The 26,995-nt window shown below is 35.9% G+C and overlaps 1 protein-coding gene across 1 annotated transcript; it reads left to right on the top strand.

Annotated features, from left to right (window-relative positions):
- The first annotated feature begins 6,603 nt into the window (after positions 1 to 6,603).
- Positions 6,604 to 26,495, top strand: LOC110100244 (jacalin-related lectin 19). The gene is made up of 3 exons (XM_020827669.2): positions 6,604 to 6,811; positions 6,931 to 7,152; positions 26,081 to 26,495. The coding sequence occupies exons 1-3, from the start codon at positions 6,809 to 6,811 to the stop codon at positions 26,468 to 26,470; spliced, it is 615 nt and encodes a 204-aa protein (XP_020683328.1). The 5' UTR covers positions 6,604 to 6,808; the 3' UTR covers positions 26,471 to 26,495.
- The last annotated feature ends 500 nt before the right edge of the window (positions 26,496 to 26,995 follow it).

Raw genomic sequence — 26,995 nt, 5'->3', positions numbered from 1 at the left:
CAATTTATGTAATCAACTTTATAGTTGGTGGAAGAAAGAGTAAGGAAAAGATTATTTGATTTACCCTGGTAATAATTTTCTTATTACTTATCTTCTATCTTTTCTTCTAATGAATGAAATGAAGATGAGTTTGCTTGTTATATCTTCATTATCCTGCTAGTTCCTTAGTTTTTGGCAAGTATTAATGTAGACTCTTTTACTTTAATGAACGTAGATGTTTTTAATATCTCCTAATCTTCATTTAATGCATAAAATGTCACTGTGTGTAGTTAAAATGACATGTGATGTATAGCCTGAAGTTCGAATAGGTTATTAGAACTAATAGATTTATCCCAAGGCTAACCAAGAGGGGGGGGGGAGGGGGGGGGGGGGGAGGGGTGTGAATCGGTAATTTAAAAATTACTTGGTAATTTATAAAATCAATTTAATATTTTTAGAACAATGATAAAAAATTTTCAAAATTATTTTTAACCACTAAAATTAAATGTGCAAAAAATAAAAATGCAGTAAAAATAAAGGAACAGAAGAAAACCAAAAGTGGTTTTGTCCAACTAGACCTATGTCCACTCCCTAAAGACTGCTCCTTTAGGTATTACACTTTATCAAAGTGACGCTCCTTTTTCTCCACAAAAAGGTGGATAAGCCCTTACAAAAACCTCTCTTCCACCAACCCCAGTGTAGTAAATTATCATCGTCCTTTCTTACCCTCTTAGTGATGGCAGAGTACCAACATCCTTTCTCACCCTCCTAGTGATGGCATAGTACCTATGTCCTTTCTCGCCTCCTAATGATAATAGAGTATCAACATCCTTTTTAACCCTCCTAGTGACAGAAGAGTATCGAATCTACTCCAAAGATCTTCTCTCAATAGTCTTCGAAGAAGTAGGGCAAAGATTTGAAGAACACGCAAAGAGATCCTCACCTTTGGGTAACCTTGTGAACCCTACATAATTTCTACTTGTGAGATCTCTCAAACTCTACAAAAATCCATGTACAATCCTATAGAAATAGATTTAGTACTCTGTCAGTCATATGTACGAACTGACATTGTATAATATGAAAAGTTCAAAACTGAATAGGTTTGTCCAGTATAATTATATACGAATCCATTTCATACACTAGTCATCGTATGTATGAACCCAACATCGTACAATATAAACTGTTAAATCAAATCATGCTTTGTATGGTACAAACATGGACAAACCCATTTTGTACTATGGACATCATCTATACATATTCCATTTTATACACTAAGAATAGTTTAACATTTGATGAGTTTGTATTGGATGAACTTGTAAGCACTCTGATCGTACTTTGGATATCGTATGTACGAATCCAACTTTGTATAATACGAATAATTAAAAAAAATTATGTGTTCGTATGGGATGAACTGGTATACACCCATTTTATACTCTGGATGCCGTCTATATGAATCACACTTAGTACAGTATGAACAATTCAAAAGAGAATTTTCAAGGCATGGTTCGATTAACTTCATTTTATAGGAACTACTAAGATAAATTATCCAGTATGATTTGAAAATAGTACAATATAATTAGTTTTTAAAAAAATATTTTAACTCACACACCCAGTATATATGTGTATGGTTACCCAATTATAATCACACTCTGTCAGACTTTTGAAAATTAAAAAAAGTATAAACTTTATTATAAGAAATCCTAATTTAATCTATCTTAAAAACTTTAACAGTCTAGAGTATGATTTCCTTGAAATGTTAGTACACATATGAGATTGTTGCAACTTAATTCTTTATTGTTGATATTCTTACAACATGTTTTTTTTTTTTTTTGATGATTCCAAATATTATTATTTTAATTAAATATTTCTCCTAACATATTTTAGATGCGCTGCTTTGTTATTTGTGAGTACTAATGTTTCAGGGAAATCACACTCCAAATTTTTGAAGACTTCAAATTAGATCAGTGTTAAAGACTATTGTAAATTAAGTCTGTAATTTTTCACTTTATTAAGTCAAAGAGAGTGTGATTGTAATTTAGTAACTATGCACACACACACAAGCGGAAAGATTAAAACATGAATTTTTAAAACTAATCATACTGTATGAATTAACTTCATACGGGATACTTTGTTCAATTATTTTTAGGGATGAACAGTCAAACAATCAGAAATGAAAAATTTTCTAAGTATAAATAGTACTGTATAAACACAGTTTGTACATACCTTGATGAGTACGAAATGGACGAGTTTAAGGTCACGTAAAATAAATTTTTGTAAGTATGGATCGTACTATACGAACCTAGTTCATACATGCCTTCTAGAGTATGACATGGATTAGTTTTTGTTCATATATAATAAATTTTTCTAAGTATGGATCGTACTGTACGAACCCTGTTCGTACATACCTTCCAGAGTATGAAATGGATGAGTTTCTAATCGTATAAAATAACTTTTTCTAAGTAAGGATCATACTATACGAACCCAGTTCATATATGCCTTCCAAAGTATGAAATGGGTGAGTTTCTGGTCACATAAAATAATTTTTTCTAAGTATGGATCATACTGTACGAACCTAGTTCGTACATACCTTCTAGAGTACAAAATTATAGATTCATTTTCATCCTAACCTTTCGTACAGACAAATATTGAAAATTTTCTAACTGTTCATCTCGGACGAACTTGGTTTGTACCGGATGATTATCTTGTACAAAATGATTTCATACCAAATCACAACAGGTTCGTACGCAATAGTTTTTGAATTATTCGTATGTACAAAATACTATCGTAATGTACAATTGTGTACGTTCAAAATTTGAAATTTGAAATTTTTTGGATGGTTTTTCGTGTCTTGGGTATAAATAGTCCACTAAAACTGATGTAAAATAGTCTTTTCTTCATGATTTTTCAAGGGCAATTGAAAGAAAGAGTGTGAGAGAGGGTTTGAGAGAATTTTTTTTAAAGTGGAGTGTGAAGGGTTCACAGGATTACTTAAAGATAAGGATCTCAGTATGATTTGTATTTTTCACTTTTCCTCTTATCTTTTTAGATTGCTCATGAGAAGATCTTTGAAGAAGATTCGATTTATTACCGACACTTGGAAAGTGTAAATAGACGACGGTTCTCTGTCGACACTTAAAGAGTGTGAACAGACAACAGTTCTCTGTCGATACTTAGAGAGTGTGAACAGACGATGGTTCTCTGCCAATACTTGGAGAGTATGAATAGACGACGATTCTCTGCCAACACTTGGTGAGTGTGAAAAGACGTCATTTTTCTATGTTGAGATTCGTTCACTATTAATTAGGTTGTTAAACCTAAGCTTATGTTCCAAGGCTATCAAAGACGAGTTTTAAATTTATTTTCTTAAATTATAAATAATTATAATAATAAATGTTTTTCCCTATTTTGTAATATAATTCTCGTAGTGAGAGGGAGATTAGGAGAAAATATTATTAGTTTGTAAATTCAACCAATAATATTTGTCATCATAAAAAATAGAAAGATTTTTGCAACTCGGGCTCTCAAGTTTATATTCTTAATGATAACAAATATTATTGATAACCTCTTTATTTCTACTAGTATTTATAGTTCATATTAATTTATGGGTGTACTAACATTTCAGGTATATCATATACTATTTAATGAAGATTCACGACACAAGATTGAATAAAATAGGGTGTATTGTAAGAGTTTATAATATTCATTTATTTTTTTTTGTTTTCTTAAGTCAAGTCTGGTAAGGGTGTATGATAGCCTGGTGACCATGCACACACACACACCCAAGGGAGTGAGATAGAGAAAAAATTAGAAGTATAATTTTATGAATTAATCATTCTATATGATTCATATCGTACTGTATGATCAACTATTCAAAAAATCATTATAATGGCTACTTGCATAATTATAATATGGTTTTAATGTTTAAAGTTTATAAAAACCTACAAATTCACACACCCCCTGCCTCTTGGTGTGCATAGTAATAGTTCACTGAGGATTAAATTCCTACATCAAACTTTAAGATTTGAAGATGCAATACTTGTCTTGGCACTACAACACTCCTTCCTTGGTGCTTCACTCTTTTTTTCCTAGTTTTTTTTACCACTGCAATGCTACCTTCTAATAGTTTAGTGTTGAGAATATGCATAATGATCTGATCCTATATCTTTGGCACTAGGGTAATCCTTTAATTATTGATATTTTACTTCCTTCATGCACAAGAAAATATATTTTAATGAAAATAAGCATAATGTGGATTATACATTTTTTACGAATCACACCCATTATTTATATGATTAAATGTGCAATATAAAATGCTACACCTAGGAATATATCTATATATATATAATAAACCAAATGATATACTTTATTACATGCTAACTTGGACACGTAGCTTGGCTAATCAAACACTTCCCACCATCACCCCCCCCCCAACCCCACCCACGCACACACACAGGGACCTATTCTTATAATATGATAGTAAACCTCAAAGCGAGTTCTCTTTGTGAGTTCTCATGAGTGAGTGTAGAGTTTCAAGCACTTAGGTTTTGGTGTAAGAAAAAATTTTATTGAGGTGAATCCTAAGAAAGTGTTGTTAAGTTCAATTTATGCAAGATTCTAACCTCCAAAAGCAAATGCATTACTTCCTTAGTGGAGAAGGTTCGAGGTTGAAGGAGATCCAAATATGAGAGATTGTAACTAGAGTTTTGTAGTGTGAATATTTTCTATAGGTCAGATGATGATGTAGAGGGCTAGCGTGTAACTCTAGTAAATGGAGCATGCCCGTGGGTGGATGACTCCTATTGGAATGAGTGACACCATAACTCAAATTGATCTAAATGAGTTTTTTGGGGGATTAACTGTATGTTGTGCTTCCTTAGATTGATTAGTTCAAGCGAGTTCACCAATCTTGGCCTTTCTAGGAGAGTGGCCATGTTTCTTCTAGATGGTGTCGATCAGCTTTTATGCCGGTTCCCTTTCCTCATGAGAGACTTGCTCGTTTGGCCCAAGTTCACTATGAGGGCTTATTATATACATGTGTTGCATCTACATAGGCTCTTCTTAGTCTTATTTGACATAAGATTCACTAAATTGGACTCCTATCATTACCACTTAGCTTTCTATATTGTTAGGAACACTTGATTCTAGCTTAATGGATCTATGCACATCGGCCCCCTATGGAGTTTAATCTCCTAAATTTGAATATTATATAACCAAAAAGCCTGCTTTCTATAGGAGGTTTTAGATTACTTTTGATCACATCCAATTCATTTAAGTTTACTTTGGACCCCACTAAATTAGCCTCACAATCTTATGGCTTAGTAAATCAGCACTATACTAGAAACTTGGAGATGATTATTGGGGAAAGCTAGATTTGCTTATATTTTCAGGCTCTCTTCAAGTTTGACTCTCCTTCACATAATTGTGAAACACTTCATCAAAATTCCCCTGTTGATTTGCTTAATCATGAATATTCCTTAGACATTTATGGTCCTTAATATAATCAAAAGTAAGTGATCATGAGCTCATTAGATTCTTCTCTTCAACAAGTTTATTTTGATTATAATTACGTAAGATTTGGAGATAGTTTGATATCTCAAATAGTGTCATGAAGTTTTTAACTAAGCTTTAGATGTTAGGTTTAAACTTATTTGAACTCGAATCAAAAGACTTTAGTATCGTTAGGTCATCTCATTAAAATGCTTATTTCAACAATAAATAAGTTGGATGGAATTAGAAATTTGATGGACGTGATTTTAATTTAGAAAATTTTCAATTTAAATACTATATCAAGATTCATAATTGATCAAATGAATTTTTTCAATGCAGCATCTTGCACAATTTTTTATTGTTTTGAATTATAATTTAGAGCACTAGATTTAAAAATAACAACTAAACATTATAAGAATAATAAAAATTATTTATACATAATTATTCTTAATATTTTTTAATGTAAAAACTCAATCATGATTTAGTTATTATTATGGTGAATTAGATTAATTATTTCTTAAATATGATTTATTTAGTAAAAATAACATTAAGATGGAATTTCTATTAATTAAACACTCAATTATGGCAACTGACCTAGTTTATTTTTATTTTCCATTTTAATTCTTAAATATATTCGTTTAAATTTCTATTTTTGAAAAAAAAAGATCCTATTATATTTTCTAACAATACTAATAAATAAATAAATATACTCATTTCATTAAGAATGATCAAAAAAATTTGAAAAATAACAAATATTTTTATCAAAGAAATGCTCAACAAATTTAGTTCGCTCCACACGTAGAATTATATGGTACATTTTCTATGTTTTATTTTATTCGTGATGTTTATACATACCACATTATTTTTATTTATTTATATATCTAATATATAAATTTAATATTTAATTTTATAATATTTTAGTATCTCAATTGCATCCTAATGTATAAATTAAAATAGATTTAATTTTTAAAAAATAATGTTAGTGCTAATTTTTATTACATATTTTATAAATAATTATTAAAGTTCAAATATTTAAAATATAATGTCATATGTCCATAAGTTCCACTTGTTTAATTTAAAATTTGTCAAGATTTTTATATAATAATAATTCAAAAAATGTATCGTATAGCATTTGAAATTTTTGAGGGTGCAAAACTAAATTTGGGAAACTTCGCTCATAAGAAATGAAAGGAGCCCTAATCGCGTAATGAAGATGGCAAAGCCTATCCTACCTTTATAATTCATTCTCCACTTTCCTCTGAGCTTACGGTGTTCATCGCAAACCCACCGCCACATTTCGGTGAACACGCCGCCTTCTTGCCCTCTTCGATTAGGAAGTAATATGGTAAACTTCAATACACCGAACTTCTGTTGTTCTCTTCCTTGAAAGCTTAGCAGCTATTTTCTTGATTTTTTTCCTTTATTTTTTTGGGTAAATCATGTGATGAAGTTGAATATTTATAGGAGTATAAGATGGATGGAAAGATTTGTATTAAAGTCGAACCAAGAGGACAGACAAATTCAATTGATAAGCTGTGGGATGATGGACTAGTGGGACGGATCAAGCAGATTTTGGTTTGGTATGATGAAGATTTTTTTTCAGGGTTTCAGACCATTTATGAGTGTACTACGGGGAAAAGACTGACCTCCAAGAGGCACGGAGGAAATCACGGAAACTTTGAAATGGTAAATAATAAATTTACATTTTTTGAATTTTGATTTGGAGTGATCAAACTTTAACTTAATAGCTCTGAATTCTGATTTTTTTTATTCATTGCTTTGGTTAATGATTATTTTTTCTTTTATGAATCACTTTTAACTCTTCAACGATGGAAAACAAGACTTGGATACTTGGATCTTGAGTAATGTAAGTAAATCAGAAACTTGTGAAATTAGGGAACTCTTTGGCTGATGAAGTAGGACTTAGTAAATCTGAATTTATTAAATTCTTATACAGTTTCTGGTATTTTTTTTGGCAGGATAGAGGATAAATCCGATTAAATCTTGATAAAATATTGAACTTTTTTACTTGAGGATTTATGTATGCTAATTCAAATAAGATTTTAATAATATCAAATTATTTGTTAATATTTATCTCTGATTAATATTAATTGTTAAGATTAATTTAGTTACATATAATTTGTAAAATTGAATATTAATAATTATTTTTTAATTTTTTTAATATCTAATTAAATTTGATAAATCATATTATTTATATGTTAATTCATAATTAACTATTAATAAATTAAATATTAAAATAATGAGAAACAAAAATTTATTTAACATTTAATAATACAACAACAACAACAACATCAAGCCTTAATCCCACTAAAATATTAAAATAATGAGAAATAAAAATTTATTTAACATTTAACCTTTTAATGAAGATCTAAATATTAAAAATGAACTATATTATAAATAAAATTTTTTATTCATCCAATCAATTGGCTTTATTGCTCACATGATTTTTTTATTATTGTAAAGAGAAAAAGAAAAAAGAAAAAAGAAAAAGATAAGTTTCCCACTGTTTCGAGCTAAAATAGATGCTGCAGTATTGTAAGAAGATTTTTTCTTAGTGTTGCACGGATATCCAACACGCAAACAGAGAACTCAAAATTTAACTATAAGTTTGCAGAAATCGGAGTTCGGGTGGTCTCAAAATTAATTTTGGACGTTTTTTATTTAACTTTGCCTTGAGATTCATACTTGATTAAGATATTTTTTTGATGATGTATAAGTTTCCCCTATATTTTCAGACATTAAAGTTTGCATAGTCAAAAAATACATGTCAGCATATTTCAAACTGTTCTATTGCAAAATTGTAATATCTGGGAAATTATAAGGAGTGGCCACTCCTTGGATGTCAACGTGGATCTCCCCTCAGGGCTACGAACCACGTAAAATATCATTAATAAAAATTTGAAAATAATCCTAATGTTAGCGCGTCAATAGAAGCAAAAATGTCAAAAATTTATGTTTAAAAAATTCTAAAAAGCTCGCAATTGACTGTAAAGCTTCCGATGGTCTTTGAAAATATCAAAATTGAGTTCAGAATGCCAAAAATTATTTTTGGTGACCCAAAAAAAATTTGAATCGACAAGTCCGTGCAAAAACTTGGGCCCGAACATGATTTATAGGCAGAACTAGCCCTACAGCCACCCGTAAGTTCTGCCAGATAGCTCGTAAGACCTTCACATATGACCCTTGTGCCCGACGCGATTTGCCCGTGCCCCGTCCCCCTTGGCTCGCACCTGCTGTATTGTTGACGTGGCCCATGTTCACACGTGGGGTTGCATATGATGTGTGGCGTGCGCCAGTCTGCGCCAACCGCAACTGGTCTGCTGCGATTAGCTGGCGGTTAACCAGCTAATTTAATAATTTTATATATATATATATATATATATATATATAAAATTAAGAAATTAACAATTAAAATTATCCCCCCTCTTGCAAATATAAATACTCCCTTGGGTTACTAAAAAATCTGCCCCTCCCTCTCTCTTCCTTTTCTTCTTGTAGCCTTCTTACAACAAAGGTTTCCCCCTGATTTGCTTATGTGGTATCCCCTGTCAAGCACTAGGGCCCCTCTTTGTGTATAAGCGACCTTCTTGCCTCTCCCGCCTCTATCTCTCCCAAATTGCTTTTCACTTTTGAGGCCCTCCACTATCTTTGATAGGTGACATCTCCTATTAAATTTCATTTCCCCTCTTTTGTGCATAAATTCTAATGAATGACCATCCTCCTGTGTGAATTCAAGAACAAAGGGAGATCAATGTCCTGCTACTCATATTGATGGTGACAAGAGATATTGTAAGTTATCTAAGGCTGACTACGTGGTATCTACCATTATTGGAGATTCTTTGATTATTACTCACAAGAAGTTCCATTTTCCCAACGATCTCGTGGCAATGGCTTCTAAAAGATCAAATTGGTTATGCTCTCCTCCTCTAGGATACCTAACTATTTATGAAATCAGTTTATGAGCAGCGCTGCAATTTCCATCTCCTCTAGGTTGACCGATATCTCAGCAATAAGTGAGGGTGAGTTTATCATAATTTTTTACAGAGCCATGTCGGTCATGGTGGGATTAATTGTTTTCTTCAAAGATCATGGACCAATTTTGATGCTAGAGTTTCTTTCTCAGATGTTTCGATTCACTTACGTTACACAGGGATTTATCACATTCGGATCCAAATGGTTAGATATTCACACTCAAGATCTATCAAAGAGTTGGATCAGTGCATTTTTCTTTGTGAAAAATAATTGAGGTCTTTTGATGAAATGGGGAAAAATAAAGGATTTTCCCGTTCCTCTTCATATTGCAGCCGAAGAAATATTGAAAATACTCAAGATTCCTGATGTTGAACATCTTCTCTATGAGGTATGCTACTTGAGTAAGTACATAGTAGAATAATTTTTGTTTAAAGTTGGATTGCTTATCCAAGCAAAGAGGTCTACTGCTAAATACCTGTTCAAATCCTGCTGTAATCGGTGGACCATGCCTTTGCAAATGGCGTCGGATTCGGTCTCATCACGCATGCATGCATAAACTACTTGATCGCATCATTAAAAGGGTGAGGAAATGAAGCCATTTTTCCTCTTCTTCTCTTCTCATGCACAAATCTCAAAGCCGAAGCCATCTTCATTCCTCGGACTCTTTCAACAGCAATCAAAGCTGATCGAAGCTCCAACCCTGCCTCTTTAAACGACTGTTATTGCCGTAAGGGTCTCCCAAGTCCGACTCCTCTATTATGCAAACTTCAACCTTCTTTCCTGTCAAATCCATCCGAACTTCCCCGTAGCCCTATTGCTTCCAATTCCTTCAAGCTTAAACCTCCACTTCATGCAAGATCTAGACGGAAGCAAGGTTCGTCCGTCGAATCCCAAATCCTGATCCACTGAGCTGCATCCGACCTCCAAACCACCTCATCCTCCTTTCCCCATTCTGACTTCATCCGACCTAGCCCCAAGCAAGCTCCCGTTGACGCCACTTGTCTGATCCTTGTGCCGCAAGCTACTCGTCTCCCTTAGTCGACCCTTATGTATAGTTTTGATTTTATTTTATTTAGTTATTAATCACTATTAATTATTATTATCATTATAAATTTTACTATTTCTAAAAAGGGGAGAAGAATAAAAAAAAGAGAAAAAAGTTTTAAAAAATGAAAAAAATGAGGGAAAAAAAAAGAGAATGCAGAAAAATAGAAAAGAGGATAAAATTCGAAAGAAAAAAGAAGAAAATGATAGTGAGAAAAATAAAAAAAAGATAGATTTTGTGCATTTTATTGTCGATGTCGCCATTTGCAGGTATAAGTTCTAAACCTCGAGATCCAATTTTCAGCGGTTGCAGCGCGGCGAGTAACCACTTATACAAGCTTTTCTTAAAGCGGTGGGAGGAAGCTCATCACGATGATGGGGACGAGGTCGGCATTTACTTGAAGTCAAGATTTTGGCGTTTGTGGTGCACCGGAAAATTGCCTATACACGTTTTTCTTAGTGTGATGGGAAGGGAATCTCGTGCAGCACCTACGGTATGGCGGGCGAGTCCTGTACATGATCTTGTACACCTGCGGGAAAAAATAACTGTATTTTCAAACAGATACCTTTGAAGACCCATGCACACCTTTCTTGGCACGGTGGAGACAAAGACTACAGCCGTGGTGTCACCCAACACCGATCGTACACGCCTTTCTGGACGTTGCGGGCTGGCTAAGACTCCTATGGTTTCTCCTAAACGAGAGAGATGTCAGGAGGTTGCCAAAATTCTATTTGAAGACGCTAATGACTTGAACAAACATGGGACCAAACTTTTGAACATCAGATGGCTTACAAATTTGGGCTTGAACTTGATTTGGACCAAATGGCAAGGAACTTGAATATGAACTGAACTCAAATAATGAACTTAAACTTTAATTTTAACCCAATGCAGGGGACTAAACATATGAATTGAACTGTATAAAATTGAACCTATTGTCACCATAAAAATCTAACTTGCCAAATGATAAAAATCAAGCACAAATACGCAAGGGACTCCTAGTGAACAAGTCCTCAATGCATATGAATAATGAATAATAAAACTAAGGCCTTAAAGGTATAACAAAGAATGTTTTGTTAAATCAATAATGGACATGATTCATTGGAAACTTACATCAACATTTGAATGTCAACAAGCAATAATGGTTTGTAGTAGCACTATCTATAAAGTCAACTTGTAAGCATAACTTGTCTACAATCAATGAAGAGATAGCAAAATATGTGATTCAATTACAAGCAACAACATGAAACTTATAAATCATAATAGTTGAATTGCAACGACAGCGGATATATCAATTTCCTATTGACTCTAAAAATCAATATGCAATGAATGCATCAATTCACCTTTATGGAATGTATCCTCTTGCAAACATATAGTGCAATATGTGATGAGTGCTAGCACCTTTCGATATCAACATAAGATGTACTGTAAGCACAATGGCATACCCATGGATGATAATTAGAAACAAGTATTATATTGCACACATGCGACGTTTAGGGATGCTGCGCGGGTAAGAAAAATAAACCCAAGTTTGAGCCCGATCCTTCTATGTGGGTAAATATGAGTCGACACGGCTCGAACCATCAAACATACATATGGTCACGGTATTGATTGTTTTTTTTTATACATTCATGTTATACCTTTAAGGCCTTCAAAGCCTACGGTTGACCTGATCCTTTGTCAACAATTGGACTGGAGCAACAAGGTTCAACCAAAAAAAAAGTGCCCATTAACACCCCGATGATGGTCGTGTTCAACGTAGATCTCAATCGGACGGGTTAACTTCAAATATCCAAAGCTCAACCCAAATACTTACAAAAATTCAAAACTCCAAAAGTTCTAAAATCTGAATATTTAAAATTGAAATTCAACCATAAAACGATTAAAGACTCATCCACCCTCCGCAATAATTTGTTGATGTGGACAAATTTAAAAATAAAATTCAGCTCACAAAGTGTTAGTGCCTGATCGAGAATATCATTCAAATTCATTCTCAAATCATCTCTTATTAGTAAGGACGTGGCACGCGTCCTCTAATCGGTAATTTTGCCGCCAAATGGCACCGCAGATAAGCGGTTATGACCGGGGCCCTTTGAACTAGGTGGTTTGCCACCAAATGATATCACTAAATTACGGTTATAGTCAGAGCCCGTAAGTTCCCCAAAGCCATCAAGTCCTTTGGATATGAATTAATAAGATATAATCGATAGGGCACAAAGCCTCTGTAAGCTAAGGTGGATTCAAATTTGTCCCCTTAGACAAATACTCACCCTAGGTCTACAAGGTACCATTGGATGAAGCAACCCATGGCTGCTGACGATGATCCTTCTGTTAGGTTGGGTCAACTACCACCGCTGACTAAGTAGACCAAGGACTATGATGTTCCAAGTCGACGAAACCATGGGATCTTGACCTGGTCCATCATCCATTCCCCCACCATTAGCTTTAAGTGCAAGAGGGTGAAATTTTCATTCTAAATATTAAATCTTCTAATTGTGAATGCCCATGCTACTATTATATGCCATATTGAAATTACTAGATGGACAAGAGGGGGGGGGGGTGAATTGTGAAAGATTTATAGCAATAAATAAAACCTAAACAGGGGTTCTAATATTTTTGATATTTTTTAAGGTTTTAACATGAAAAACAACGTGTAACAATGGAATCCTGTTCAATCACAATATTTCACCAAGCAGTTATATTGAAAATAAAAATGCACGCAAGAATAAAAACGATAAGGAAAAAGCACACCGGATTTTTATAGTGGTTCGGTCAAACCATGACCTACGTCCACTCCCTGGAGTCCTCCGCTCCGGGTATTTCACTACAAGCAATAGATCTCCTTTTGCCCCCCTTGGCAAGGCAGAGAAGCTCTTACAATACTCCCTTTCACCAACCCGGCGTGGCGGAGTGCCAAACTCTGTTTTCACCCTCCTGGCGACGGTAGAGAACCTTCTCGTTTTTCTCCCTCTTGGAGAAGGCATAGTACCTCGAGGTCACGGATGTAGAAGAGCCTTTCCCTTAGAGATGCTCCCACAAATTCTTCTAGGGCCACAGGAGGAACAAGATGCAGCAAGTTCGGAGCAACCGTGTGATCTCCCTCACAACGCTCACCTTCTCCTTCCTCTCTCAAACCCTAAAGAACTTCTTAAGAGCTCTCTCCCTCGGAATCCCTCTCTAACCACGTTCTCGTCTCTGATTCACACACTTTCAAAACATTACAATTTTGATACCTAAAAACGGGCTCCAAAATCCCTTAAATCTCAAAGTAGCCGTTACTATCGTACAGTACGGTTTCTAATTGTACAGTATGATATGTATAAACAGACTTCGTCCTGGTACGACAGTGTACGAACAGTTCAAAAACATTCGTACAGTACGATATTAAATCGTACGGTATGATCCACAACAATACTGTTCGTACAAGACGATAGCCGGGACGATCAAATATCATCTCTGTTCATCATATGGTACGATTGACATCGTACAGTACGATGAGACAAAAACCAAGAGATCGTCCAGGACGATCTCCGGGACGATTATAATTCGTCTCTGTTCATCGTATTGTACGAATGGAGTCGTACAGTACGATGTTCAAATTCTAATTAAGCCTGGATTTCTTGCACTAATCACGGGTTAAATTAAGTAAGGATTTAAAATCAATCGTACAGTACGAACTACCCATACTTGAGTAGCTTGTGATCTTCCTGAAATGTTAGTACTCACGGACAATAGCAAACAAAATAATATTCAATGAATAGATAATTCAAACGACATTATTTGTCATCATCAAAATCTCAAACTCGGGGTCATGGGTTGCAACACATATAACACGTATTTCTACGTATATGATTAAGGACTAGCCTTAATCAAAAGTTCTCTCTTGTGATTGGAAGGGATAATTAACTTTAGGTGCTTGTGCCTATAGGAAACCAGAACTCATATTATAAAGTCCTTGCAAAATGAGGGTGAAATATCTAGGTAGCATCTTATCTACAAACCCAATCTGCCTTCCTAAAATTTCCTCGAAGAGCAACAGGGAGGCCGGGGCAAAATTTTCGGAGCCCACACTTGTCTTCAATACCTTAGCTTCCATCACAGAAAGTTTATTTTTTTTTTAATTGAACAATATTTTGGTGAATGGTGATTACGTTTCCCTTGTAGGAAGTTCATAGTGAGATATTGAGTTGAGCAACAGCCACAATTAGTCAAATAGTGACCTCCAAAGATTTCAATACATACAGTTACAGGTGGCTTGTATGAGAAAATGATCTTGCATTTTCCTCGTAGCAATTTTTGTTTCGCCAGATTACCATCATAGTGATGATTCTCTTGGTATACCACTTCACTATTAAAAACTTGACCATGCTCCCTTAAGAGTTTAGACGATCATCAGATGGATTCCTATTTTTTGAATGAGATTGGTGTCGAAAGCATTTGAGCTACCTCCATAAACCATTATCTTGAGTACCTTATACTGACTGATAATTGCCAAAATAATTATAAAATCATTATGCTCCTAATGAAGGAAGATTGCTATTAGAGAAAGTCAATACACAAGTAAAATTTTCACTTATAGTATGAACCTCAGACTCTATTATTCACTTCAGGTTTCATTAGCTGGAGGTTTTAGGATGTATTTCCTAGTGCATGGTTCCAATAATCTGAATGACATCTCTTCTTAAAGTTGTATCTTTTTTATTTCTTTTAGCAGTGTTATGGAAAGGAACTCCTTGAGATGTCCCTCAAGTATCTTCTTGACAAATGATTTAAAAACTCTATGGTCCTTGATATCATGCCCATGGTCATTATGGTACATATAGAGCTTTGATTGATCATGATTCCCCTGTCATCAACATATACCATCAAAAATAATTTCTTCTTTAGATTATTGCCATGACTAAAGCAAGAAGTTTATTTAATGGAGGAAAAATGTATTTGTGGAGCCTTATAGGTTCCTTCTAACCTCGTTGATATGACCCAGAGCACCAAACTGCCTCAACAAAAGTAGCATTCTTCCTAAACTTTTTCTCTAAATAGCCCAAGCCAAGGTGATCACTTTGGGAGTTCTCATCTTTCTTCATGTTAGCCATTGAGTAAGACCCAAAATTTTCTATTTTATTCATGTATTCTACCACACTAGTATACTTATAAGCTTCGAAAGCAGGTCCTCTGCTGTTTGTGGGGTGTTCTTTGACAAACAAAATTTGATCTTTTTTTGGTGTACAACTAAAGTAAGGATATCCTTGTTGACTTATAACTACTAGTCGGAATGGAAACCGATGACAACTCACCCATGATCTCACAACGACTCCCATGATCTCACAATGACTCCCATGATCGCGCAAACCAACCGTTCCATTGATGAAACAAAATCCCTCAACCGAAGCACTCGGGATTTACGCTCTTATAATCGAAAGAAAGGAACACACAAAGAGATATCTCCGACCTCCCTCTCTCATTCAACTCTTGTACGCAAGAGGAAAGGGAAGAATGAAGGGATTCGACACATACCTTATGCACGGCCAACCATTGATCTCCTTCCTCTTACTTCCGCTTGCACAATCGGAGCTAGTCGTTGCCATATCTGAATGTACCCGATGACCCTAGCCATCCACCATCCAACCTGACGTCCGATTGTTGAACCTATTACCGTGCCTTAGACCCGAAAAAACACCCCCGCCTGGACCACCTCTTCCCTCCACCGCCGATTTCGACCGACACCTGCCTTCTCCAAGCCCTAGCCGGCCAAGCCACCATAGATGGATTTTGGAAACAAACATAGATTTCATTTTTTAAATTAATTAAATTGATCATGATGTTAATTTAATTGATAAATTAAAATGATTTAACAATTAATTTAAAACTCAATTTAAATTCAATTAAAACTTTAACTTAATTTAAATATTAACAATAATATCTTTTAATAAATATATTGGATAACTCATCAGCTGAATAAATAGGCTAATTTAAATTGAATTAAAAATACAGAATTAATCAACTAATATAACGATTAAATCAATTTAATCATTCCTGCTAACTAATTGATAATTTAGTTAATATCAAAAGAACCTTAATTAAATTCATAACTTCAACTCAAATCAATTAACTAAAAATAAGAATTGAAATGAAATCAGAATATAAAATAAGTTTTTAATCAATTTAATAATTAATTAATCATTTAAAAAATTAAGTTTAATTAGCTAACTAAAATATAATCAATTAAATCCATATTGATTGATTCACAAATCTGATTGAGCAAATGATTTGAAACTTAAATTAAAATTAAAACTTAAAACTTTAATTTAAAATAAACAAATCTCTTAATTAATTAAATTAATTAAGTAAATAATTCAATTTAAATATTTAAATAATTTCAAAATATAATTTTAACTTTAACTTAAATTTAAAATCGATCAAACGTGAATAAACCAAAACATTGATTAAAATTAAAATTTGAATTTAACTAATCAGATAATTTTAAAATACATTTAAACGTAAAATTAATGAATTGAATATTCAACTTTTTTTTTTTGGTTAAAACCCACTATAGGGGCTTATGCGTTAATATAAAAGATTTGTTACAAAAGTCCTTTAAAGGGTCAAATTTCTCACTAAATGCTCAAAAGAGCTACAAAATAAAACAAAAATAAATCTAATGAGCAATGAGTCTTTATGTAAGATACAATAATAACAGAAAGAAAGATAAATCAGCACAAGTGAAAATCAACCATCCAATCATAGATCAATCCAAAGCATCATTCATCCAAACAACAAAGCAGTTAACCTGCATAAAAAATAATAATCTGCAGAAAACAACCTTAAAGAAACAAAATAAGCAACATCCAAAAGAACTAAAAACAATAAAGACAAAAGCATAATTTAAAAAAGATTCCCTCCAATACCAATAGTCCTAATGCCACAAGAACAACCACAACAACAAAACCCCCATTAGCCAACCTACAACACAAAACACTCAGACCCCCCAAACCACCTCAGCCGACCCAACACACCAAACAGCCACCAAGCCCAAAACAACCCATAAACAAAACCCCACAGCCCAGCCAGCACAGACAACCAACAAAACCCCTCAAACCACCACAACCCACTTAGTACACCACCATACACAACCAAAACAACCAAGAAAACAAACTCCAACCCACAAAACAAAAAAAAAACACCCCCCACACACCCAACAACCAACAAAACAACCACCAAACCAATAAGAAACAATAGAACTATGCATTAAAGGGAATCCAAATCAAATTACCACTCAAAAGAACAGTTATTTTCTCAAATAAGGTAAACCAGATTTTTCTAATCTAATCAAACCTTTATGTAAAAAAGGAATATTAGAATTATCAAAACAAGTTAAAGAAATCAACTCAACTCCCATCCGTGCCAGAAAATCAGCACAAGCATTACCTTCTCTCCAAATATGAGAAATAGAATAATGAACTTGAGAAAGCATACTTTTAATATCCCTAAGCAAATAAAAGATATCTGCATTACCAAGTTTAGAACAACTAAGAAAATTAATAACTAACAAAGCTTCTACTTCAATCCAAAGACAAAAAACTCCTAGATAAAGCAATTTTTAAAGCATGATAGAGAGCCTTTAATTCAGCATACAGGACAGAACAAAAAGAAAGAGGGCAAGAAAAACAAATAAGCAAATTGCCTTCCTTGTATCTCAAAATATCACCACAACCACACTTACCATTTGCCATCAAACCATCAGTATTAATTTTAATGAAAAAATTCCTCGGCTTTCTCCAATAGTCAAACTTAAGACAATTATTAGTCTCATTATGAAAGATCTTAGAACAAAGTTTCTTAACAATAGCCTTACAGCCACAAAATTGACTAATCTTGAAAGTACCAGTATTAAAGAGATTAATAATCTTATCTTTGTCTCTAGCAATAATTCTCTTATGGTTCATAGGAATGTTTCTATACTTGGCATCATTCCTATACATCCAAATAAAGCAAATGAGAGTAATAGCCATAACTACTTTAATGTGACCTCTAGTAGTACCATGAAATAAATCCGTAAGAAAATGATTAAATGAGAGATGACCCGAAAAAAAACATGTATTAAAAAACTCTTCATACCAGAGCTAAATTTTAGCAGCAATAACACCATTAATAAAAAGATGATCAATACTTTCAATATGATAACAACACAAACATTTAGATTGTAAATAAAACCCCTTTTTCATCAAAAACGAATCCACATAAATGTACTTCCTAATTATTCTCCAAACCAGAACAGAATAAAAGTTGGAATATTTTTACTCCAAATTCTATCAAAGATAACAGTCACATCCTTTTTTTCTCCCTAATGTAATGCAAAACGTTTTTAAAGATAAAAAAACCATTATAGGAAAGCTTAAACATAATCTGATCCTCAATACCAGCAAAACAACTTACCTCCTTAATTTTATTACCAATTTCAGCCGGCACCAGTTCCATAATAGCATCCATATCCCAATTATTGTTATTAACAAAATGCTTAACTTTGACAGAGAATAAGAAGTAGAAAGAATAACATCAATAAAATCATTACAAAGCCATCTATCTTGCCAAAAGAAAGAATTATCTGAGTTTAAACTTCAAACAATGAGAGGTTCCACAATATGCCTAATAGCACACATTCTTTTCCAAATAGCAGAATCACCAAGCTTATAAAAACAACATAAAGGATGCTTACCTTTGCAATATTTGAACGACATAAATTTAGCCCACAAACTTTTATTCTTTCTAAAGTTCCACTACATCTTAAAAGAAGAAGCTGTGATAGAGTCAAAAATTGTTTTACAGCCTAACCCTCATTCAACGGGCCACACAGCTTATGCCAAGAAGTCCAATGAATTCTATGAGAATTGGAACGAGAACCCCAAAAAAACTTATTGAGAATCCTTTCCAATCTATGAATAGTAGCAACATTAGGCTTAATAACTTGAAATAAGTGAAATGCCATAGAATTTAAAGTACTCTTAATTATAGAAAGCCTACCACCATAAGAAAGAAAATTAAATTCCCAAGAAGAAATATAACTCAATATATTATTAAGAATCTCATCAAACAAGTGAGATTTTTTACGACCTTTGAAAATAGGGGCACCCAAATATTTGAAAGGCAACTTCTGATGCAAGAAGTTAGTATAAGCACCAATCCTCTTAATATTAGATCTAGAAATTCCTTTAGAAGTATTAATAGAACACTTATTAGCACTGTTGAAAAGTTCGTACCACAATTTGAGTTGTCAAACGGTCTCTGATTTTGACGAGCTTATAGTCGAATCGAGCGGCTCGACGAGACGAATCCAACGAGCCCAAGATCGTCAAATTCCAACATCATTAAGGCCTTCAAATGTCTGATGAACGGTGTACGATCAAAGGATTCAATATTAGCCATCCATTTAATCACTCCTTATTTATCCTTGATCTCACGCCTATTTACGAGCTATGCCACTCCAGAAAAATTATAAATAGAGCCCTCATTTCTCATGAGAGGGGATTCAAGCAAGAAGGGAAGAAGAAGAGAAGGAGAAGGAGAATCAACTCCTCGTCCACCGTCGGAGTTCTTCCCGCCGCCTGAACAAAGCCGGAATTCTCCCGGATTTTTGGGAGACGCTGGAACTCTGCACAACTTTGTAACTTAATTTCAATTCAGGAGAAACTCATTGTAATCTGATCGTACTAACTTGTGGGAAGAATCAGCCTTTTGTATCTCAAACCACACTAGTGGAACTTTTCAACTGGGCGCGGCCCCGTGGTTTTTCCCCTTTTCAGGGTTTTCCACATAAAAATCCTGGTGTTCTTTTATCTTTCGTTTGTGTGTGTTGAATATTCGTACAACGCTTGGATGTAAAATTACAAACTCTACCGCCGCGTATATTTTAGCCCGCAACAGTTTGGCGCCGTCTGTGGGAACTACTATCCAACAATTTCAAGTATTGCTACAATGGTCAACAGACGTAGCAGTCGCATCGTTGGAGCTTCCCGCTCTAAGTCCCACCAATCCAGAAATCAGTTTGTGAATCACAGACGCCCGATGTCTACCTCTTTTCATCCTAGGGGAAAAAATGCTGCCGGAGAAGGAACCTTGGGACCTTCTTTAGAAGAAAGAATCCGAAAGATGGAAGAATCTCAGAATGAAATTCTTCAACTCCTGCAAGAGACTCGGAAACCAACACTACCACAAAGGGAGGAAGTGCTTCTCCCTTGAGATCCACCACGGGTTGAGGATGTTCAATTCGAGCATCTTTAAGCAGAAATTCCTCTTCCTCCCCCAAGAAGGCAAATACATCAGAACAACGAACTCACTAATACAACAAGTTCTACACATCCTTCGCCCTCAACTCGGCAGCCTCGTGTTCTTCCAGATCTCCCAGAAGACTCAACCCAACCACACATTGCTGAGCTCCCTCACAATGCTCTATGTCATGAACTGCGAAAATTGGTACGGGAAGAGTTCCCCTGGGGAGATGTGAGGCAAGCTCTCTGACGGAGGAACTTTCAGGAGTCATCACCTCTAACTAACTGAAGCCATTCTTCAGCACCCCATTCTGATTGGATTCAAAGTACCAAACGTTGAGTCCTATGACGGGACGACCGACCCGTATGAGCATATCGACTACTATAGAACCATCATGCATATTCAACGAGCATCAGACGCACTCCTTTGCCAAGTTTTTCCAGCCACCCTTAAAGGACAGGCTCAAACGTGGTTTTATTCGCTTCCGTCCAGAATAATCCCTTCATTCGTCAAATTAGCCAAACTATTCGTTGAACAGTTTGTGGCTAATCGAATAATTGCTAAGGATTCTTCCCATCTCTCCGGGATTCGCCAAAATGAGGGAGAATCGTTGAAGGAGTATTTTCAGCGGTTTTCCACCGAGGCTCGACAGATTCCAGGAGTAGACCCTGAATTACTCAGAGGGGTCTTTCTTGGAGGTCTTCATCCTGGCCCCTTCTATTCAGCACTCATGCGTGACACTGTTCATTCATATGCTGACCTGATCCATCGTGTGGAGACGCAAATTTCTGCAGATGAAGCTATAAATGCTCACAGGAAGCAGTTTGAGCAAATCAACGGGAAGTGCAAAGGTGGACCTGGGATGGACAATTCATTCTCACAATAGAAAAAGCAAGGGAAGAATAATCTACCTTCTAGGCCTCCATTACCGTAATGGGAACCTCGACAGAAAAGGAGTACACCCCACTCAAAAAATCTCGAGCAAATGTATTGATGGCCGTTCGAGATCAAGATACATTAAAATGATCGAATCCTTTGAAGTCGAACACAGGAAATTCAGATCAGTACTGTCACTTTTATCGTAGTCGTGGTTACACTACCGAAGTCTGTAAGCAACTCAAGAATGAGATTGAAAGACTTATCCGCCAGGGCTACCTTCGACAATTTATTCAAGATTCACCTACCCGAGAGGAAGCTCGTCCCGCTAGGGGGCAAAGTCAACAATAAAGACAACCATTAAATAATATTCAAATGGTTGGAGAGATTGAATGAGCACGCACTTCGTGCATTTGTATTAGTAATACTACTTGTCTTGTTTCATCGTATCTCTTTTATGTTGAGTAGGGTATCACTTTGATATCTCTAATGTTTTCTTCCAAGTTAAACATTATGTTGTCCCCATACGTAGATCTTATGTGTTGAGTACGTTGTAACCTTTATATCCCCAAGTCATATTAGGGAATTATTGTACTGTTTTATATAATACATTAATATGATGTTCATGTTGTTGTGATATTATTTTTTCTTATAAAAGATAAAAAACTTCTCAAATTCTTTTTCCATGATTCGAGAAATACACAATCTATATTGTATCTCAATCACCGGATGGTCAATCCCAGGGGGATTCTCTCGACTTCTTCCACATAGGTTAACGTCATCGAGCAGGGCTCCAACATACAACCTCGGATAGGTCTTACATCCTTGGTGGATTCTTTCGACCACTTTCACATGGGTTAACGTCATCGAGCAGGGCTCTGACATACAACCTTGGATAGGTCTTTCATCCTTACTGTATTATCTCAACATCTTTCACACAGGTTAATGTCATTGAGCAGGGCTCTGACATACAACCTCGAATAGGTCATATGTTATTGATGTATTCTCTAGACCTCTTCTATAGAGATTAGCATCATCGAGCAATGTTCTGAGTGAATAATGTTCTCTCTAGAAAGACTCCAAGAAAGCAAGTGATTGATAAAATCATCACTCCAAAAATATCGGGGGCAATATATCAAAAGCATGTGTTAAAGATGCAATCATAATTCAGCTTTTTCCAAAGAACGAGTTCTCAATTTCATATACAACATCACTAGAGTTACATTGCAAAAATTGTACATCAAGTTCATTTTTGCAAGAATCTAAAAGTAAAAAGGTACATTGGTATCATCCGTACAAGTTACAATCATCAAGCAACAAGAAGCTTTAAAACGGTTAAATATCCTTTGTGGATTCAAGTGACCTCTTCTCTATTATGAATGGATGAATTTCCTACAACTTCTTCTTTAAAGAAAGATTACAATTTGATCTTCATCAAACCTCAACTCAGTTGATACTACAAATGTGTCGTCATACTACTAACATAGCACACAGCTTTGGTTCCTTGAATCAGAGATATTTGATGTCGGCAAATTTCCATATGGATGTTTATTATCTTTGCAAAATGCCACTGTACACTTGCCATTATCGGACATTTATCTGATATTTGTCGGCGGCCCTTTACTTTAGCCATCATTGGACTGTCGCTCGACTGCTACTTGCAATGCACCTTTGAACTCTCTCCTTCAGCTCTCCACTCGATCGTCCATAGCCGACAAACATCCGCTCGAACAACATCAAAATTCTCCTCGTCTACTGGCTCTCCTCCTGGATACTATTGATGCCAGATTTTCTCAAATCACCCTCGCATACAAGCAGCAATTGATCTACTTCTATCATGGGTTGTCTATTTAGAAGATAGCCTCTCATCGCAACTTCTTCTACACAAAAGAGGGGCACCGAAGCTTGATAAGGGAATGCCACCTATCTCCGACAGTGGAATGCCTCCAATGCAAGAAGAAGAGCACAAGCGAAGAACAAGGAGAAAAAAGTCTCCTTCTACACAAAAGAGGGGCACTGAAGTTTGATAGGGGAATGCCGCCTATCTCCGACAGTGGAATGCCTCCAATGCAAGAAGAAGAGCACAAGCGAAGAACAAGGAGGAAAAAAGTCTCCTTCTACACAAAAGAGGGGCACTGAAGCTTGATAGACGAATGCCACCTATCTCCGACAGTGGAATGCCTCTAATATAAGAAGAAGACTAGATGAAGAAAAAAGGAGAAGAAATTCTAACTTCTATACACTGATAGGAGCCTTGAATTTTAGTAGGGGATGCCGCCTACAATGAACAGGGGAATGCCTCAACTGTCAGAAAGTTAGAATGAGGGAGGAGAAAGAAAAGAAACATATGCAAAAATCTTCAACTTCTGCGTGAGAAGAGGGGCGCTGAATTGAGTAGGGAAAGTCTCTTACTCAAAAACGGCGGAAAGCCTCAACTGTCAGAAAGCCAGAGGGGGGGAGAAGAGGAGAAGAAATCTCCAACTTCTGCACAAGAGGGGTGCTAGATTGAATAGGGAAAGTTTCATACTAAAAAAACAGCGAAAAGCCTCAACTGTCAGAGAGCTAGAGGAAGAAGAGAAGGGACAATTTTTCTAAAGGCCTTAGGGGCCTATTTATACTTTTTTGTAAGAGGAAGGGAAAGTTTCTAGCATTCTCCAGAATTTTTTTGAAATTTTTTGGAATTTTTTGGGATTTTTTCAAATTTTTGTGGGATCCACTCATTTAAAAAAAATGTTAACTGCCCTTAACCGCATACGGCTAACCGCGCGGTCAGCATACGCGCCTCTTGGCGCGCGGCGCGGGTGCCGCCGCCGGCGTCGGCGGCCGGCCGGTTAGGCCGCCTAAGTGTGTCCGGGCCCTATTTTCGGCCCGGACAGTCCAAATTCGACGTTTTTTGAGTCCCCAGACACGTTTTTCAATGTTCCAGACTCAATTTTGACACTTCCGGAGCTCAACGAGACCTCTATAATCAAGTTTGAGCAAGCAATTAATTTTCGGAACACAATTTTTGGCGATTCGGCCAATGCAAATTGTCGACGCATATATTTTCGGACTTATGGAGCTTCGACGTTCGAAAATAGGGGGGCAATTGATACGTCATGCAAAAATTATCTTGATCGGGCACGAATCTCGAGGCAAAAAATCAAGTTGGAAACTTCAAAAATTAAATCCGGGAGCTCTTGAACTCCGATTTCAGGGATAGTCAAATTGAGTGTCTCGGAAATACAAACTCAACGACACCAAATTCAACTCAATCTGAGCCCAAATGAGCCCAAATCGAGCACCCGAAGCACTGTTGGAAAGTTCATACCACAGTTTGAGTCGTCAAACGGTCTACGATTTTGATGGGCTTATAGTCGAATCGAGCGCCTCGATGAGACGAACCAACATCATTAAGGCCATCAAATGTCTGACGAATGGTGTATGATCAAAGGATTCAATATTAGCCGTCCATTCAACCACTCCTTATTTGCCTTTGATCTCACGCCTATTTACGAGCTATGCCACTCCAGAAAAATTATAAATAGAGCCTTCATTTCTCAGGAGAGGGGACTCAAGCAAGAAGAATGGAAGAAGAAGAATAGAAGGAGAAGAGAATCAGTTCCTCGTCCACCGCCAGAGTTCTTCCCGCCGCCTGAACAAAACTGGAATTCTGTCGGATTTTTGGGAGACGCCGGAACTCTGCACAACTTTGTAATTGAATTTCAATTTAGGAGAAACTCATTGTAATCTGATCGTCCTAACTTGTGGGACGAATCAACCTTCTGTATCTCAAACGACACTAGTGGAACTTTTCAACTTGGCGCGGCGTGGAACTTTTCAACTTGGCGCGGCCCCGTGGTTTTTCCCCTTTTCAGGGTTTTCCACGTAAAAATCTTGGTGTTCTTTTATCTTCTGTTTGTGTGTGCTGAATATTCGTACAACGCTCGGACGTAAAATTACAAACTCTACCGCCGCGTATATTATAGCCCGCAACAATTATTATTATTATTATTAAATCTATCCATGATAAATGAAAAAACTGAATATCATGATGTAGACTAAATAATGAACTACGAAAAACTTTCAGGCCATAAACATGAAGTTAAATGAAGTGGAAGGCAAAGATCTGAGTGGAAGGTGATGCTTTCAGATTTAGTTTAACATGTTTCATGTGTTGTCTTCTCTATGATTTTGAAATAAATCTTCATCTCTGTTGTGATATTTTATTTAAATGACTTAAACTTAAGGATATATTGTAGAAGGTACTAGGGACTGCTTTGGAGTCTAACATTTTTATATGGATTTGCCATAAGAACTTCATTGTGGAGGTTCTTGGGTCATTTGGCTTTAAGCTCTGTCAATGTTCATTAGCATAAATGTTCTTTTCACATGACAATAGCCTTATGAAGCATGCATCAGTATTTTTATAATCTTTATTCTCTCCAATTTTACTGGCAGATTAATCCCAAGAAGCCTCTCACCTGGTTAAGCGGATATTATGAAACCGTTCGCGTGGACCCTGAACTCTTTCCAACGGACGAGGAAACAGAAGAACCAATATGGAACTTCTACAAGCGTATCACTTCCTTGAAATTTGGCAATGAAGAAGAAACTTACGGACCTTTTGGCAGCGTGAAAGGCACGCCTTTCTTATTTCGTGGAAGCACTGAGATTGTAGGCTTCCATGGATGCAGCAACGAGGGCAGCTATGGCCACATCAGTGCTATGGGAGTCTACTTCAAAACTGAGGCTGTCGGTGTTATTGGTCAGCCTTCAAACCCAGAAGAGTCTGTTGAAGTGATTGAAGAAAAAAAACCTAAGTCAGTATCCGGAGTGCTTTTACCCTAGTTTATATATTAGAAGAGAGAGAGAGAGAGATTCAGTAATTACTAGTAGAAGCTGAATGAACGCCATGCATTAGCTGATGTTGTTTTTGCCTATGTCGACTGTTATGGCTTATTACATTACTTATATTAAGGTGATAATTTTATTTTCTATAGTGTCATGTTTGAAATTAGTTCAAGTAATACGTGAAATTTGAATGAACCAAAAAATGTGATAATTCATTGATAGATGGTTGCGATTAGGGGTGTCAATATTTGATATGACACGAAAATCCAACTTGGAAATTTCAGGTTAGACCCGACCTGTTTCCAAAACAGGTCAGTTTCGAGTTCCATGATTTGACCAGTTTGAAAAATGGGTTGGGTTAGGGTTGACTTGACGGGTTGCCGATACCGGCCCGCTCTCGTCCGAGTCCGAGCCGGCGTCCGCGTCGTGTCCGAGCCCGCCTTCTCGTGTCGGGTCGGGTCAACCCGGCAACCGGCTAGGTCGGGTCCGGGTTTGGATTTCCAACCCGTTTTCCTACCCGGG

This window comes from Dendrobium catenatum, unplaced genomic scaffold, assembly GCF_001605985.2.
Source record: "Dendrobium catenatum unplaced genomic scaffold, ASM160598v2 fragScaff_scaffold_1061, whole genome shotgun sequence".
NCBI lineage: Eukaryota > Viridiplantae > Streptophyta > Magnoliopsida > Asparagales > Orchidaceae > Dendrobium > Dendrobium catenatum.
Note: the sequence above shows the minus strand (reverse complement) of the source record. Positions and strands in the feature narration are given on the sequence as shown.

Bases quoted from the DNA above. Each gene is read 5' to 3' on its own strand.
- LOC110100244 (XM_020827669.2), top strand. The intron at 7,153-26,080 runs GTAAATAATAAA...TTTTACTGGCAG, and splicing joins ATCACGGAAACTTTGAAATG to ATTAATCCCAAGAAGCCTCT.